The sequence below is a fragment of the Dicentrarchus labrax genome, unplaced genomic scaffold (genome assembly GCF_905237075.1).
Source record: "Dicentrarchus labrax unplaced genomic scaffold, dlabrax2021, whole genome shotgun sequence".
NCBI classification, from domain to species: Eukaryota; Metazoa; Chordata; class Actinopteri; family Moronidae; genus Dicentrarchus; species Dicentrarchus labrax.
The window spans coordinates 3255266-3273524 of NW_026136707.1; the positions used below are offsets into that span (position 1 = coordinate 3255266).

The 18259-nt window shown below is 39.0% G+C and overlaps 1 protein-coding gene across 2 annotated transcripts; it reads left to right on the forward strand.

Annotated features, from left to right (window-relative positions):
- Window positions 1-6137: 6137 nt before the first annotated feature.
- On the forward strand, window positions 6138-18253 carry ica1 (islet cell autoantigen 1). 2 transcript variants are annotated; one of them, XM_051406311.1, is made up of 13 exons: window positions 6138-6354; window positions 7687-7716; window positions 7839-8010; window positions 8638-8710; window positions 9894-10017; window positions 10709-10907; window positions 11952-12077; window positions 12324-12422; window positions 12510-12610; window positions 12796-12842; window positions 13346-13609; window positions 15761-15850; window positions 16106-18253. In XM_051406311.1, exons 2-13 carry the CDS (start codon window positions 7700-7702, stop codon window positions 16225-16227), a joined length of 1434 nt encoding a protein of 477 aa, XP_051262271.1. In that variant the 5' UTR covers window positions 6138-6354; window positions 7687-7699; the 3' UTR covers window positions 16228-18253. The 2 variants fall into 2 exon arrangements, with proteins under 2 accessions (XP_051262271.1, XP_051262272.1); XM_051406312.1 differs by lacking the exon at window positions 6138-6354 and adding an exon at window positions 6361-6474.
- The last annotated feature ends 6 nt before the right edge of the window (window positions 18254-18259 follow it).

Sequence of the window (18259 nt, forward strand, 5' to 3'; positions counted from 1 at the left end):
TTTTTTTACCTAATAAATGACTTCAATCACAACCACCATTGTTTCTACGCAAATCTCATTAATGTATGTTTATGGTCCAAAATCACACATTTGTATGGAAGAGCTCTACAGTCTGTTCAGCATACAACGGCCTCCATCATTAGACCTTCAATTTAAATAAGGAAAGAAATGCAGTCATGACGAGCATCAGAGGAGGATGAATATGCAACAGGTGTGTGTGTGTGTGTGTGTGTGTGTGTGTGTGTGTGTGTGTGTGTGTGTGTGTGTGTAAAAGTCATTTATCAAATAAAAGTGTCAAACACTCTGGTTTCTAGATTCTCGATTGTGAAAAATGTACTTTTATTTAATATATGTTTGTAAATTGAAAGTCTTTGGATTGTGTGTCTGTTTTTTTTTGGGGGGGCAAAATAAGCAGTTGTAACCTGGGGCTGTGGGAAATAGTGATGAGCATTTTTCAATATTTTCTGACCTTTTATATACAAAACAACGAGTCAAACTAATGAAAAATAAGAGATTTGTTGCTAATTAAAATATTCATTTGTTCCAGCCTTATATAAATCAGATTATAGGAAGAGCTTTAACTTTAGAGAGCAACTTTCAGCCTGAAGTTCTTACTGGATTTATACTTTGTTTCATGAAAACTATCAATTGAAGAGTTAATATAGAATTGTATTAGTTTTACAAGACACAACAGCCTCACAGCCTTTGTGTTTCTAACGATAGATCTGCATTGCGATGTGTCTATCAGGCCGAAACTCTAAAATCTAACAGATTAATTTACAAAAACATTGAGTGCCTGTTTCTATCTTCATAGAGTTGATCACAATCAAACGGAGCTTCTCATGGTTTCCCCCATAAAAAAATAGTCCCCCTTAGTATCTTATTGTTAACTTGTTAACCTATTTCTGCTCATCAGGTCTTTCATCAACCTTCTGTTGGAGGGGCAAATACGCAGTTTCCCCCGTTCTTGAGAGAGGCAGCTTCATCAAACCAGACACACAAGTGTTGATGACAAAGATGTGTTTGCTTTTCAAAATGACATGAGATATAAGAGGATTACATGGCTCATGAATATGGCCCGTTTCTATCCTCTGATTTATCACTTTATCAGAAATCCTCATCTCCATCCATAACAGGCTGCCACACAACACAAAGGCTGATGTTCTCGTGTCTGAATAGCTCAGATTTCATTTCAGCTAAGAAAAAGAGAAAAAAAGAAAAGTTAAATGTTGTCTGATCAGCTCGATATATCGGTGTGTGAGTGTGCACAGATGCTAACCCCTGACAATTAGACTCGCTCACAAGCAGCTGCACCTCAGAGAAAAAGAGCAACTGGTTGAATATCTATTTTTATGATACACAATGCTGTCAGTGTATATTTACTGAAACAACAGCCAGGAGAGCTGATGATTACTGAATATCACCTTGTCAGACGCATCACTGAAGTATAGAGCTAGGTGATGCTATTTATACTCGACAAAGACAAAATTAAAAACACCCTGATACTTTTCTCCATCATGTACATCTTAAGAGAAAATCACTGAGGTATTACATTTCACCACAGCACCTGGTTATGTATCAAAACGCCAGGGCTTTGTAGTCAGTGTTAATTGTAGGCACCCACATAAAAAGCTGTCTACATGATGAGTAGACCGTTTTCCCATGTCATTGTGTAAATATATAGAATAGTTTTCCTTCACCATCCTGCCTTTAAAACAGGCTGGCAGGTAAAACAATCAGGGCCAGCTTGCACCGGAGTCGGGTGCTTCGTTTGCCATTGATTTATATCTTAAACAACCTCTCCTGGTGCTTCCACTGCTAAAGGTGAGACGCACAGCCAGTGTTTGTGACAGAGATGGACTAGGCGCGGTGGCAAGAGAGAGAGGGATGATGCGGTTTTAAAAAATGCATCACCATTAAATCAAAGAGTAACCTTGAACGAGTTCAGGCCGGTGCCAGCTCGGTGACACGCTCTGCCCTCAGCGCTCGGTGCCACGGAGCATGCCAAACAGCGGGGAGACAGAGCTGCAACGCTCTGATACAGGTTAGGCCGGTAGTGCTGGGTAGCGGTCCAGCTCCTCGCTGACCAAGGGCATTCACACTGACATTTTGTCCAAGTTAGAGCTCAACATGTTATCGGCAGACGTATATGTCGTCTGAGGGAATGGACGTGTCCTTGCAAACTGCCACTGGAAAAGTAGAAAAAAATAAAATAAAATCCTTGTTAATCAGTTGGACTTTGTGCTAATCAAAAAAATGTGTGCACAGATGGTGCAGAGTGAGAAACCACTGGAACAACATATGTGATTCTGCTACCTTATGTTTGACTAAAACCTGATCTGACCTTTCCTTAGTCTCTCTCTCTTATCTTAAAAATTAAAAATAAAAAATGGAAAGGGTTTACTGTAAAGAAACGCTTCCATAATGAGAAAATACCAAATGTGAATATGAGATTACTTTTATTATTCTTGTTTGCTGCAAGACAAACTCCCCAAGCTATTACATGGTTTTTAACAAAGCATTAGAGTGTAGCCTAGAGGAGGAAAAATTAAATCCCACCGCTCCTTCAGCTACAACAGCTGAACTTTACATATTACTTGTTCATGCTGACTACTAAATCAGGCAACTACATTTATTTACGCTTTTTAATAAGGCATTATAGGCTCAGAGGAAAATCTTTATTGAGACGACTTGTAGAAAAGCTGTGCAGCTGCTGAGTCCCACCTATATTTTCAGTAAATAATATCCTTTGGGCTGTTACCGTATACATAAAACAGTAACCAGTGCATGTAGATGGACTGAGGTAGTGTGCATGCATTAGAAATAAAACACCTTGCAAGAAACATCTGTTTAGATTAGATTTCTGGGCAGAAACTATCTGCGGTATATAACTTATTTTTAAATCTAACTTCCTCCACTTCTCCCACATTCATTGAGACATGCCATCCATCTATCTCGGCCTCCGGCTGCAGTAGTTCCTCGACCATGAGTGGCTGCTGCAGCGGGGCTGTATTTCAGCATGTTGAAGTGCATGGAGAATTCCCATGAAGGGTAAGGGATTATGGATTTTGGCCTCTAAGCTGCCTGGATGCCCAGTGAGGATGTCTCTGAGCGTAGTAATCTTCAAACACCACGCAGAGTGATGAGTGGGCACTGAGGAGTTCTACTCAGGATCTAAATGTGTTCCAGCAAGTTACTGGTGAGACAGACACAGAAAGAGAGAGAGAGAGAGAGAGAGAGAGAGAGAGAGAGAGAGAGAAAAACACCATTTGGTGCAGAAATGGAAAGGATCGACTCAGTGGCTCCTCCGGGCAAGAGACACTTTTGATCCTGTGACCTGTTTTGAGCTATAGTCTGTGTCGAAAACTCGCGCCGAGCAAGGGATCATATTGGAGTAGTGCAAATGTAAATGTCATGGTTCCCCATCACCACACATAACTGCAGATGGAAAAAGTCAATTGAGCAATTTTTGGGGTCAGGTCGGGCACTCTCGGGGGGTTGCAAACCTTCATAATGAGGGCACGCTCAAGTCTGGTTTAGACTGTGTCCCAGAAAATTGCACTCAGTGTGTTGGTCATTCTGGCATTAGCTGGTGTACAGTTGATCACAGTGTGATGTATACAAAGAAAATCTCACAAAAGGAAGCACAGCACACCAGTTGGAGTAAGGAACTGTCACAGAAAATCAACATTGAGGCTTGTCCCTGATCAATACCGGAAAGGAATTTCTCTGACTCAGTCCTGATTGAATTAGACCCCCAACAACATCACTTAATTTAGGGCCCTGATTGTTTTCCTGTCTTATTTAAGTGAATGCAAATGGCTTTGATACCATCTCGGACCTTCCGATTAGGTGGGTAAGTGCAGGAGGGGGATCAGATGGGGTGAAGGACACCAGTCTTTATAGAGATTATATCCTCTATTTAAGAGATGTGCCGTTCTATCTGCCCATATCAAAAGCCTTGAGATGATGTCAGAGGTCAGGGTTTGGAAGGGCGCCAAGGCAAGCTGAAGGACTTCCTTTGGGAAATCAGGCGGTATCATGATACTAAAGATGCAAAATAAACTAATAAACACAAAATGCTTATTTCCATATTGCATAACGGATGAAAACGAGCTGTATTGTGCAGAAAATGACCTCAGGGTGTTCGAGGATCAAAGGGTTCAATGTTCCTTTGGTGATAATCAAATTAAGTCTGCAAAGATCGACATAAAACACACTTTCCAAATATAAATCCATAATCTACTGTTTGAATGTAAGTCAGTGTGCTGATCTGTAAAAATTGTCTGAGCTGTATGCTGCTCACACACTCCTTGTGACTGTGCAGCACAAATACTGTCCAAGGCTGCAAACAGGTACATCAATTTGGAGGCATGACAAGAAATTCCCTTTAGGTGACAACAAAATGTACATGCTATTAGATCAGCTGCAGTATAGTGTGATGAAATAAATTGAAGCCAACAGATGAAAGCTCGGGGCCCCAAACAGGAGAGAGGAGACTATTAAAAAGGTGCACTGTCCTTCTTTTATGTTACACTGCCATCCTTTGGACGGATACAGAACTGAACACTGATGGGTGACTAGAGAGGGTTTTAACTTCATCCAGCATACTAATTATTGCTTTCATTTTTTTTTTATTAATCTGTTAATCATTTAGTCAGTGTAATTTCAAAGAATAGTTAAAAATTGCAGCCCACAAATAAATCATTTTAGTTTACAATATGGTAAAAACATCATATTGCGATTATTTTGACAGATATTGCGAGAGATTATTAGAATATGAGTCACAATTAGAGTGGGAATGATCGTTTTTGCATCACAAGTTTTAATTTTTACTGAAAAAATTATTAAAATAACGCTGATGTGACATCTTTTTAGGTCTCTACCAATGTTTTCTTAAATTTGGAGATCAAGATTTGTAGTCTTTTTGTGTTTTTTTTATTACCTTTATTACAAACTTGTGCCCTCTGTGGATTTGCATATTGCACTTAGCTGTATTGAGATTTCAATAATATTTTGATTAATTGTGCAGCTCTAGTTTATAATTAAATAAAACAGTTTATATTTTGCTGGTTTTGGGGGGTCTGGGCAAAGAATAAACGTGTATGTTTAGTCTACCGTATGATCTGTACTTGAACCTGTATCAACTAACTTTTGGCCACTTAGCGGCAGCACAACAAACTGTAAACACAACACTGACATAAAATATATAATATACTGTAAACATACTGCATGATTAAACACGTGACCAAACAGTGGCTGGTTCATTGATCCAGCAGACACAGAACGACATCAGCATTCATTTTAGATTGACTCCCAAGTCCAATTTTCACTTTCATTCTTACTTTGTTTTGGTCTCCAACAGCTCCTGAGGGAAATATCTGGCTCTTTGGCTAATAAATGCTCCACTATGTTCACCTGCTAGTTGATAACAAAAGGATTTGTGTTGGGAGCATTCAGTAGGTTTTTAGACATTTTTTTGATGAAAATGACACTGATGAGAGCAGCGAGAGTGACAACAAAACATCTAAAAGTTGAGGGCTTAAAAAATAAATAAATCATTTAATCAAAAGGTGCAGAAACTCTGTATAGTCGGGTGATAATTATTTGTTTGTCACTACAATCACAACCTTTCACATACAGTCATGTGATCTATTGTTAATTAAAACATTTTGTTTAGAGAAAGTTTAACTGGAACTTGGAGGTGTCAGGAAACACATTTTTGAAACAAAGTTTTCCGCCTTAACATGTTAATCCAGCCACGATTACAGTACATTATATTTTATATTAGAATCTGCTGAGAAGTGAAAACAATGGAAATCAAATTAAATCTGCAAACCTTTTAAAATATGCACGTAAATATAAAAATCTTTAACTTTATAATAATAAAAAAAAAAACATCTTAATGTCTGTTTTCATTATTACTTACAAACCAGTTTTGCACAAGCACGAGACAAACAGTGCACACACACACACACACACACACACACACACACACACACACACACACACACACACACACACAGTAATACCTGTGTGCACGAGACAAACATTTGAAACGGGATGCGCGCGGCACCGTGCGTGACGTCACCGTGTCTCGTGCAGAGAGGACAATGCGCTGAAGTGAATGAGCAGCTGTGTGTACAGTGCACAGTGCAGCAGGGCCTACACACACACACACACACACACACACACACACACACACACACACACACACACACACACACACACACACACACACACACACACACACACACAAGAGAGAGAGAGAGAGAGAGAGAGAGAGAGAGAGAGAGAGAGAGGCGATGGGAGGAATATAACCTGCTGTTTAATACATGTTATCAACGCGGAGAGGTACGTGTGCGACATCACTGCGGGTTTTTATTTAGATATCTGCTCATTTATGTGTTGATATTAGGGGGTGATATTCAGATAACAAGGGGCGATGAGGAAGGGAGACGCTGCCTCGGTGCGGTGAGTCAGGCGTTGTGTTTATTCTGGTGCGACGCGGATGTATTGTGTGTAGTGTTCATATGCGGATGCTTAAATCCGGATATAAAGTGTGTATTTCTGCCACAATGTATTCCCTCTGTGCGTTTATAGCAGCAGCATCATATCCCATCACGTTAAGATGAGTCGTGACGCGTGAAATGAGGTGATTATTTATTCATTGCGTCCTCGGTCGCTGATGGACAGCAGCTTTCTGGAACCCAGCTGCTGCTGTTGTTGTCAACAACGTTTAAAGCTTTAAGGATGTGCTCTGTTAGTGAAATGTGCTCTGGTTAGTGTTTGAACGCTGCTGGGAGGGATGGCAGGAACACAAATAAGACCTCAGTCACACCTTATTGTGACTTACAGCTGCAGTGGAGAGGTCCTCACGCCTTTATATGCTCTTTACTTTACAAGTCAGTGTGAGTCACCTCCTGCATAAGGTTCAGTGGTGGAAAGTATTTTCATTTTATGTTACTTTATTATTCTACATTGTGGAGGAAAATATATATTTATTTGATAGCTGTAGGTTTAGATTATTACAACAAATATAAATCAACTAATACATTATGATACTATAGGTTAAGCTACCCAGTTTTTACAATAATCCCCACCTTGCAATAGACATTTGTATCTGTATGTATGTTGTTTAGTTAACTTTATGAGGATTCAGTGTATTAACATACAGGTGGTGTTTTTCTTTGGTTGTGCCACAGGTGTTTTTTTTTATTTTGTATCCAGGCTGATGTTGTGCTGAAAGACTTTTGAATCCTTAATGTTATGAACAATGTGGAGATTATACTGTGCTTCTGTTTGGTTTGTATTGTTGAGACATACAATGAAGACACCGAACACCTCACTGACGTATCGAGGGAAAGTATTCTAACCTTTTAACGATCAGCTTTTACTAAAAAAAGTCACTATTTCTGACCACTAAAATGTGATCGAGTTAAAATGATAGAGCGAAATTTACACACAGTCTTTGTTTTACCATGTTGGCATTGACGAAAAACACAGATTTCACAAAGTACATTTTCTGTGATGCACATTTTACACAAATTAGCTGTAATTTAAAAAACGGAAACAAGCTTTCTGCTGACTTTTGTTTGCTAAAAGTTTGCTAAAAAGTGTCCTTGAGCCCAACTACGTCTGTCAAACTATGCAGAAGGACTCTAAGCTGCTCTGCTTTCCCTACAGGTAATCATCAAACATGGAGGGAGGACATTTGTGAGTATATACCTCTTGTGTTTACACCCAGTTGCACACCAGTCAATGAGTTCTAACCCAGATCATTACAGGAGAGAGAGAGCAGAAGTCTTAACATCGGTCCAACCCCTGTGTCATTGCAGTGGCTACTCCCGAGACTATCTGGACCGCTTCATCCAAAGCCAAGACTCGTCTGTGGTGAACAAATTCCAGCAGAAGTACTGGAAAACCAAACAGACGCTCATCAAGGTCACCGGGAAGAAAGAGGACGAGCATGTGGTGGCGTCAGACGCAGATCTGGATGCCAAGCTGGAGGTTAGGAGAAATGTGAAAGTGTCGAGGGCAGGGGCGGGCGGGGGGCTTGTGGTATGTTAAGTGACTCCGGGAACAGAAAGTCAGGATTGGTTACCATAGGCCTCAATCACATCGCAGAAACATTAAGAAACACAGGAGATACTTTCCCTCAGGTGGACTCTGCAGTGACTAAAATGGCTTTTTGATTCACACTGTGCCAGTATTTGCTCGAGGCTTGAAACTTACATTAAGCCACCTCTCTAACCTCCATCATCTATGCCTCCATTTCGGCAGTGAAGTGAATTTAAAGGCTGAAATCGATACCTCATAAGAGCTAAAACATCCAGCTTTAATTCAGGCATTGTCCTCAATAAGAGAGGTGATGAACCACTCAAACTGGATTTCTACATAACAGAGCTCGTTTTTAAAGCTTTGATGTGACGTTTTAATACTTCTATTTTTACCTCAGAAAAGGCTTTAATGTTTCATCAGTGTAGTTTTTTAAAATCAATAAAAAAGGTATCATGAACAACTCAAGGCATATTCAGACAGTGTGCTTCACAATAAGTCTCACTTCATGGAGAATAACTTCCACAATGGCGTTGTTCGTTTGACTTTAGGTTTACACCGATTGTTTCTGTTCTGCAGGTCTTCCACTCCGTCCAGAGAACATGCATGGAGCTACTGAAGGTCATCGAGCAGTACCAGAGGAGGATCTGCCGTACGTTCAAATAAACAGCATAAGTATTATATAGTATAAAAACTGTTGACAGAGTGGATCATATTAGTAGTCCATTAAATACTTAAGTATTTACTCCAATACTTTGGACTATGAACATGAATATCCATCTGTCAGTTATTAGCCCCAGCTAAATCCTCTCAGGAGGACACATTGAACATGCCCTGACGACCTCCACAAGGAGGCATCCAGGAGGAACTCTGACTCTTTGCAAAGGAGCAACAGTTCCGAGCTCCTTCTGGATGTTTGAGCTCATCACTTTGTTCTTCAGGTCAGTTCCGGCAGCTTCCCTCAACACCTGATCGAACCCATCGACAGGTGATGATCAGTTGACATTTCTGCTACTCTTTACCAGATCAGACGATACAACTACAAAGTTGATCATCGATCTTCCGCCTAAAGGTGTTCTGGTACCAGCTGCCCTTATGAACTACCTTGTGCTTCAATGTTGTGGCCGTTAGAGAGCACTAAGAGGTCTACTAACAAAAGACCAGTAGAGGTCAAATCAGGCATACAAATCCTCCCAATTACCACCCCTCCATTACAAATGTGAGTGTGCAGCAGTCTACAGGTAACACCCGATCAGGACCAACAACCAACCAGAGTTTTCTATCTATGCTAAGCAAGTACATAGCGGTGCCCCTGTCATTCTCAGGGAAAACAAAGCATTGCTACTGCAGGAACTTAATGAGTATGATTCTCATAGCCACCAGCACTTCTAATCCCTTGACAACTCTGGAAAAACAGACTCCAGCCCCAATGCAGGAGTTTGGTTAAAGATTGCCATAATTGTAGCGTGAAAATTGGATACTGGCATAACCCTAGCTTGCCAGTATCCAATTTTCACGCTACAATTATGGCCAAGACTATCTCAGTAACAGTTTCCTTGCCGTCAGTCACATAAAATGCACGCTGTCTCTTGCTTTAAGTTATAAACTGGCATAGACACACAAACTGATAGCACTTTAGTTGGTCCAATGTTTGCACAGCAAGCTACTTTATGTCCACAAAAGCAAGAGCTAGGCTTTGCTGGCTCTGTCTCAGTTTGACCAGGAGAAAGGCACACAGAAGACGCAGAAACTAATGGAAATGTGGTATATAGTTAAATAGCAAAGTTTGTACGAGATTGAATCTTATGACTACATTCACCATCTCTGCTGTGCAGTGCTTTCTCAGGAGGAGAATGAGCTGGGTCGTTTCCTGCGCTCCCAAGGCTCACAGGATAAAACCAGGGCTGGAAAGATAATGCAGGCCACAGGGAAAGCACTCTGCTTTTCCTCCCAACAGAGGTAGGTATGACAGATGTATGGCACTTCCTTAGGAAAACATCCAGACAATTCACATTAAAGTTACAGCTGTACTAGAAAATAGTTTTATGTAAAGGTCAGTCCATTTTATCCCCTACTATTACAAAAAAGAACAGAGAGAAGTATCTTATTTGTCCTAATGTAATCCCAGATTTATTTATGGTAATGTTCACAAACAGGATTTGCATAATAACAATTACAGAGCAGAGATAAAACAGCAGTGATACATTTACTCTATTACAAAATGGAATTAATTTATTTGATTTCTGAATCTGTGTCACAGTCTGCTAACTAGAAATATGAAACAAAACAACCACACATAATGTCTGATAATACCAAGTTAAGTTAACATTAATACAATATTATATTAGAGTTATTGTGTTACCTTTAGGATACTGGAAAATAATTGCAAACACTGGTAAACTGTGGTAAACAAATGTGTCCTGCTAGTGAGTTTGTTTCTGCTTCTGCTTGTTTCTCAAAAATAAGACAAAGTACTTATCTACTGTTTAGAGTTTGCTTTGTTTCCTAACTGAGAAGGATCAACAAAAGTGGACTCTACCTGTGCACTATAAATTGTATGACGATCTAGTAATGTCTAAAACTAATGTGGTAATGATAATTAATGTCAAATTTGTCACATTCATACTAAATTTGACACTACATCCTACAGACTGGCTCTGAGGAACCCTCTGTGCCGGTTGTACCAGGAGGTTGAAACGTTTCGCTATCGAGCAATCTCAGACACGTGGCTGACGGTGAATCGAATGGAGCAGTCCAGGACCGAGTACCGCGGAGCGCTGCTTTGGATGAAGGATGTGTCTCAGGAGTTGGATCCAGATACACATAAACAAATGGAGAAATTCCGCAAGGTTTGTCTGTCACACGGACATTGTTCTGTCAAAGCAGAAAGCACAGGTATAACCAATAACATGTAATCGCTGTATTCCATTTAGTTTGATAAGCATAATAGATCACTTAGAATGAAGGCACGTGATAATAGTGAATCAGGATTATTCTGAATATCCTCACATGGCTTGACTTGAAAAAAGCCTTCGAGCTCTCCAGCATACAGTTTTATATATATTAATTTCCAGCTATTCCAAAATCCTAAGCCCGTCACCACGGCTGAAGGCTTGACTCGCTTTTGTGTGGAAATAGTAGATTTCAAATTACAGAACAGGGGGATGATGTGCCTATATGCAAGTGTTTTTCTTAACAAAATATAAGAAAATTATTCCAGTAGTGCCATTTTAAAAGTATTTAGTATATTTTCATGATATAAAAATAAATATAAAAATATTTAGTCAAAATAATCTGAATTTTTTTGTCATATTGTCCCATGCTTAATCATCTGTTAAGCTGTCCCTTAAGGTAGAAAAATTAATACATTCAATTAACCATTTAATGTTATTAGTTGCACCTGTGCTTATACACCAGCAATTACAGGTCACAATATACTGTATCCTCTTGCTCAGCTTGCCATCCACTGTCCCTGTGATGTATGTTTTTTCCTGGCCAGAGTAATATAATAAGAGTAATAATGTCAGAAACCTGCTAACACAGAATATGAGAGAAAAGGAAAATAATATCACTGCCCCAACTTAGAAATATTTGCTGTTAATTACTAGATTGACTCAATTCAGACCCAATATGCTGCTAAGATCACACAAACAGCATACAATCAGGGAAAAAACAATTATCAAAAAATGCCACTAGAGGGCAGAATACACTGTTGAATGATGGTCCATTGGTTCTCTCCAAGCACCCAGCATGCTTTAAATGCTTACACTTCAGTTACTTACACTTGCACAAACGTGAACTCCAGTGCTTGTTTTCAATGTTCAAACCTGTGTGATACATAATACTGGCTGCTTACCTTCAGTTGGGACATTTTCTTATCAACTCTATCTCAGGTTCAAGCCCAGGTGCGCACTACCAAAACAAGCTTTGACAAACTGAAGAATGATGTTTGCCAGAAAGTGGACCTGCTGGGAGCCAGTCGCTGCAACCTCCTCTCTCACGTTTTAACCACATACCAGGTACACCACAAATCCCAGTTTACACTCCATTGATCTTAAATAGGGTGTTTTCAATGGCTCTACCACATGTGGTTATGCCAGGAAGGAAGACAAACATGAAGGGAACAAAGCAATTCAAGAGATGGAGATTTAACTTCAGACCACGCTAGACACTGCAGTCTAGACATGAGAAGCAAATGAACTGAATCATTGCTTTTAACACAAGCAGCTGAATGTGTGTGACCTTGGCTTGTTCTACTGTTTCAGACAACACTTTTGCACTTCTGGGAGAAGACGTCCCACACTATGGCAGCCATTCACGAGAGCTTCAAGGGCTGTCAGCATTATGAGTTCTCCACACTTAAGGTCAGTGAATCATCTTGACCTGCACAGATCTAAATTCTGACACTGCTACAGTTAATGATAATATCAGTGAGTTTCTTATTCTTGCAGACCTTACAAGACCCCATGGACAAGCTGGCTAAGAAGAAGGGGAAGAAGAAAGTTAAAGCAGCGGCAGAAGATGGAAAGAAAGCAGCGAACGCGGACTACCAGTGAGTTATCTCACCTTGATCTTTATGCAGGCAGACCAAACACACGCATGCCAACAGTGAAAACAGGGAACATCTTTATAAAACACTGAACCGGTCTGGACTGAACATAAAAGCAATATTTCTACACATCTGTTGCCTTATGAATGCGCAAAATGTTATAAACTGATGTGTTGTTTTTTTTTTAGACTCATCTCGCTAGTAAATGAAAACACCAGCGATAAGACCAGAGAAGGTAAAAGACAATACTATTACATCTATATCACAGTTTTTACAGTATTATATATACACTATGGAAATAAAGCAGATTATTGCTTGAATATTAATCTATAAAATGTCTATAAAATAGTGAAACATTTAAATCCCAGAGCTCACAGCCATGTGTTCAAGTCGCTTGTTTTGATCAACAGTCTTTAATTTACCATGATAGAAGGCAAAGAAAATGAACAAATATTAACATCTGAGAAGCTGGAACCTGTGAAATTTAGGAATTTTTGCTTCAAAATTGACTTAAACAATTGATTAGTTATCAAATCAGCAATTTTTTTTCTGCCAATCAACTAATTGATTGAATTGTTTCAGCACAGTATATATAGTTTAGTTAATAGTTTCTGTGTGAAGTAAATAGGAACAGCCCAGGAAAATAAGTGGCCCAATCAAAGGTAAATCATTAGTTACATTAGTGTATTAATGTTACATAATTATGTATTAAGTCCTCACTCTACCTGATCATTCTAGGGAAGGACGATCTTCTCTCTGCCTATCCAGAGTTAGAGGGAGAGGACAAGGACAGCATGGCCTTTCTGAATGAGATCCTGGGCAGTATGTCTGTGGATGAGGGCGACTTCTCTCGAGAGTGGACGGAAGTGTTTGGAGACCCCGAGGAGGGAACGAGTGCAGCCTCAGGTAGATCAGCAGAGGCCCAGCAGAAGGAAAACTCCTTCTTTCTACCGTCTCAGCTGCTGGACCAGAGTTTGAATAATACACAGTCTTCCCTCTCAGGTCAGTTTGTGTGTGCATTTGTGCTTGTGTGATCCAGACAAAGAGTGAACCAGAGTTGTTGGTCCAATAACCTCTTTAGCTGTCAAAATTAATTGGGTTTTTTTTCTGTCAAAATGAGAACACTTCAGGTTTCCACCGTTAGGGAGAACTTCTCTCCGAGCTAAAACCATCCAAAAAACATCTAAATTAGCCACCATTATCCCAATTTAATTAAATATTTGGGGTAGATAAATATGCTTGAAGACTAAATAAGTGACATTGTTTTTCCATGAATGAGTGCATTAACAAAAGCTCAGCTAAAATTACAGGCATTTCCCCCATTGTAGCTAAGTATTTCCACACAAGGAGAAAAGTGGCTTCAAAATGATTTATCAAACCCACGTCTGTCCAAGTAATAGAAGGAGGCTATTATAGCATGGCAATTAGATTTCCTTACCCATAGTTGATTGCCAACTACTTTCCATTTCATCCGGGCCTGGGCACTGGCTACGAGCTCCTCATCTGTTCTTTTTTTTATACCGTTTTGCCCATTTTCAACATAAGAGGGTTGTGAGTAGCGCCACTAAAGCTATAAAGTAATAAAAAACGTACTGTATTGTGTTTCCCGGGTGAAATTATGAAGCAGACTGATGTAATATCAGTTAATAACACGTCTGACACTATGAATGGTTAATTAGCTGGTGGTTTGGGACTATAACTCCTGCATGGTTCAGAGTCACAGTAGTTCCTCAATGATCATTGATAAAGAAAGTGCTAGAAACAGGAACAAGTCTGGAGTTTGTTTTTCCCCAACTCAAGTGTTTTAGAACAGGTTGAGGAGAAGCATATGGACAATGGGATCTGAGGCTGGCAAGACTGCGATGAGTTTTGAAAAGGGAGGCTGAGAGTCCAGCTGGTCCACGACGCACACAGGGCTGATCAATCTTCACCTTTTTAAAATGCTGTCAAAACATATTGAACCTGCTTGACTTTTTCCCACATTTAATTGGTCTTACAGCTCAAAAACAGAAACAGTCACAGCGTGTAGTCCCAAGGAGCCGTCAACAGAATTCGATCAGAACTGCACAGAACTTGGTTTAAGTATAAAAAGATTTAAGAAAACTGAACGAGCATAAAGCTAATTCAAGCTGTAATCCATTTGCAAGTGTTGGTAGGAGAGCACACAGGCAGGGACTGACTTGTAAGTGCAAAATAACTTTTGACAAGCAAAACATCAGGTGTATATGCTCAACACTAACACCTATAAATCTGCCGTGACTGTGCAGGAAGGAGCTTGTTCAAGAGGTTGAGAACTTAAGAGATAGATGGGTTTTTTTTTTGCTGTTATCAAGATTCTTGAAGGAAGAAGAGTATAGGAGAGATAAGTGGTCAAAGAAGTCACTCCAGCAAGAAACAGCACACGGCAGCAGAGACCTTCATTTAACCCCGGAGCCCAAAACAGGCAAATCCTCAAAACAACCTGCTTCTCAGAGTCACAAAAACTTGACTGATTCTTGACTATAGAGCCCTTGGCTTGAGATCAAGAATGTGAAAACAAAGCTATAACAAATCTTCAAGGAAGAAAATCCCCAAATCCTCACGAGTCGAGTACATTCAGATGCAGTCACACTTCCAGCTTTTAAAACTTAAACTGACAACCTTTTCTAACAGATTTTATTTTAGCCTTTTCATCAAAATGTCTGCCTACACACTTGCTAAACTAACACTAGTTGGAGGATGCTGGAGCTGAAATATAATATACTAATACACAAAAGGATTCAAAAGGCTGCTCATCTGTTTGTATTTGGAGTTTAGATTGTTTGTCACAAAATACAAAATCAACAGCACATTCCTCCATGTCCTCACTGGTGGTGTTTAGGGTTGCTACACACTGTTTTCTCTGGATACACAAAAGGATGAAAGCAAAATAAATTCGCCCGAAACAAGACCTCCACAGTTGTAATTCATTTAATAAACCAGTAATAATGTCAGCTGAGATTCTGCCCCGTGATTTATGTTTATAATGATTATTTGCGGTTTGTGTGTCTGTTACACAACATCCGTCCACATCATAAGTGGGACGAGAGGGTGTGATGATTTATTTGTTGAATCATGCTTTGGCACGTTAAGCGTCCCCTGATGATTAATCTAAATCTGCGTCTCCGTTTTCAGATTGGGCCGGGATCGTTCCACAGCCCATCGCCCAGGCAACAGAGCACTCATCTGGAGCCAATCAGAACCCTCCTAAGCCAGCAATGAAAGGTAGGAGTGGGACAAATGAGTAAAACATATGAAAAGACTTGAAAGAAAAAAAATAAAAGCCTAACTCATTCAAAGAGACGTGTCCAACTCAAACCTGTGTTTATGGGTATTTTCAGAGAACTTGTGGGTTGTTTCCATTCATAATTTTGGATCTCAACCAGTTGCTTTATAGAAACAAACGAAGGTCTTTATATTTTTTTACCACAACTTTAAATGTCCGGCAGTGTGTGAGTGACATTTATCCTCATTTTACAGAGACAGCAGGGACGTCCAAAGATCTCTCGGCGTGGTTCAACCTGTTTGCTGACTTGGACCCACTCTCCAATCCCGACGCGGTCGGCAAAACTGATACAGAGCACGAACTTCACAATGCATAGTTCTTCCTCAGAGTCATGGTGATCTGAAAGGGGGTACCTTTTGTTAGTGGGCAGAGCAGAATAAAGCTGCCACCGACACCAGAGACAAATCTGATCAGCCACACAAACAGCTGTCTTCTCTTTAGACTTCAAGTAGATATAGGGCTGAAAAAAATGATTCAGTTTATCAGGAGAACATTGATCAGTTATTTCTAGCAAAGGACAAAGTGAAAGTATTAATACCCCATTGTAAAAATACTCTACAAGTCAAGTATAAAGTAAAAACACTCTGGCCATTTTCAGAAGTAGCTTGTGAATTCCCTGTTTTATCTTAATCTACAATAATAATAATAATAATAATAATAATAATATATTTGCTGATTATGTTTTTAATTATTAATCAGAATCTGCAAATTAACAACTAAAGTTATCAAATAAATGTAAGTAAATGGAGTAAAAAGTACAATATTTGCCTCTGTATTGTAGTGTAGTTGAATTAGTAGTGAAAATGTAAACACTACCTTAAAACTGTACTTAAGTGCAGTACTGGAGTAAATGTACTTAGTTACTCTCCACCACTGATTATTTTATATTTTTCAAATATGAAGATTTGTTTTTCTTTATCGTGTATGTCAATAAACTGATAATCGTTGGGTTTTTAGATTCATTATTTCATCTTAGATTCTAATTATAATGGTCATTTTAATTATGTCATTGACAAAACAGTTAATTTAAAAAGTAGCACATTAAATAATCAATAGTTGCCCTAACTGGTTATTTTTCTACTGGTACCTTTATTATAATGACACAAGAATAAGATATGTTGTTTTAAAGCTCTGAAATGTCTGTATAACAGTAAAAGGCGGGTACATTTTTAAAATAAAATTAAAGCATCTTTAATAATTTATTAAAGACAAATATCTCGTTCTAAGAAGAGAAATGTCGGTGTCCTTACAAGAAACTGATTGTGATTGTCTGACGGTGGCAGTATTACTCTGCTGTAACTGTCCCACTAACAACTACCAGCTCTCATCCTTTCCATTGTGAAAGAACCAAAACATTTCCAAAAGGACCTTTTTAAGAAGCCTGTTGGCTATTTATATATTTGATGTTTAGCAAGGATACCTCAGTATGAGTTTGGAATAAGAAGCCTTTGACTTTCGCTGCCTTGGAAATCTGTAGTCTCTAGTAGCATTCATGCTTTATTTCTGATCCTCATTACTGAAGATTGCAAACAGGCAAAGAAAAAAAAAAAAGTTTGTGAGATACAAACGAAGAGAAAGCAAACACGACACAGATCACAGTGCAATAGTTCATGTGTTTACAAAATAACGTTAACATGTTGAGATTAATGCAGTCACAGAGAAATATTCAGAAATAAACTGAAGCATATTTTTCAGGTTAACCGATCAGAATTACTGGATAATATTTAAGAAAAGTGTGAACTGGAAACGTCCTGAACTTTCTTCCAAACAGCAAAGAGGTTTTCTTTTTAATGTTTGTGCTTTTAAATTTGTTTGCCACATGCTGTGTTTGTGATCCCGTTTTAAATATATATTCCAGAACTAAAAACTACACGCATCACCCCACTTATTATTTATTGCATGTTGCATGCCTTGTTTTCTGTCATCCAGTAAGAGTGTTTGATTGAATGGACAATATGTTTCTATTGACATGAGATTTTTGATTCATTTGGACACATTTATTCAGCTCAGTTATTGGCTCTCACTGGGAATATATGCAGTTTACAGTGTTTTGTTTTCAGAACCAAACTAACTGTAAAGTTTGATAATCATGAAAATAGTCATATTATATTGAGTTTGACTACAATGCTGCATAAGTGAATATATATATCAGAGTAAATGCCTTAATCTAATCACAAGTCAACAATATAGAACCTCATCATGGATATTATTGGATTCCTCATACGGTATACTACAACTGATTGTGAATTTATTTTGTTGTAACTTAGCCTCGTGCCATTTTTGATGTTCATGTCGTGACATTTGTTAATATTTAATCATAACCAAATACATTGATTGCCTTACCTTGA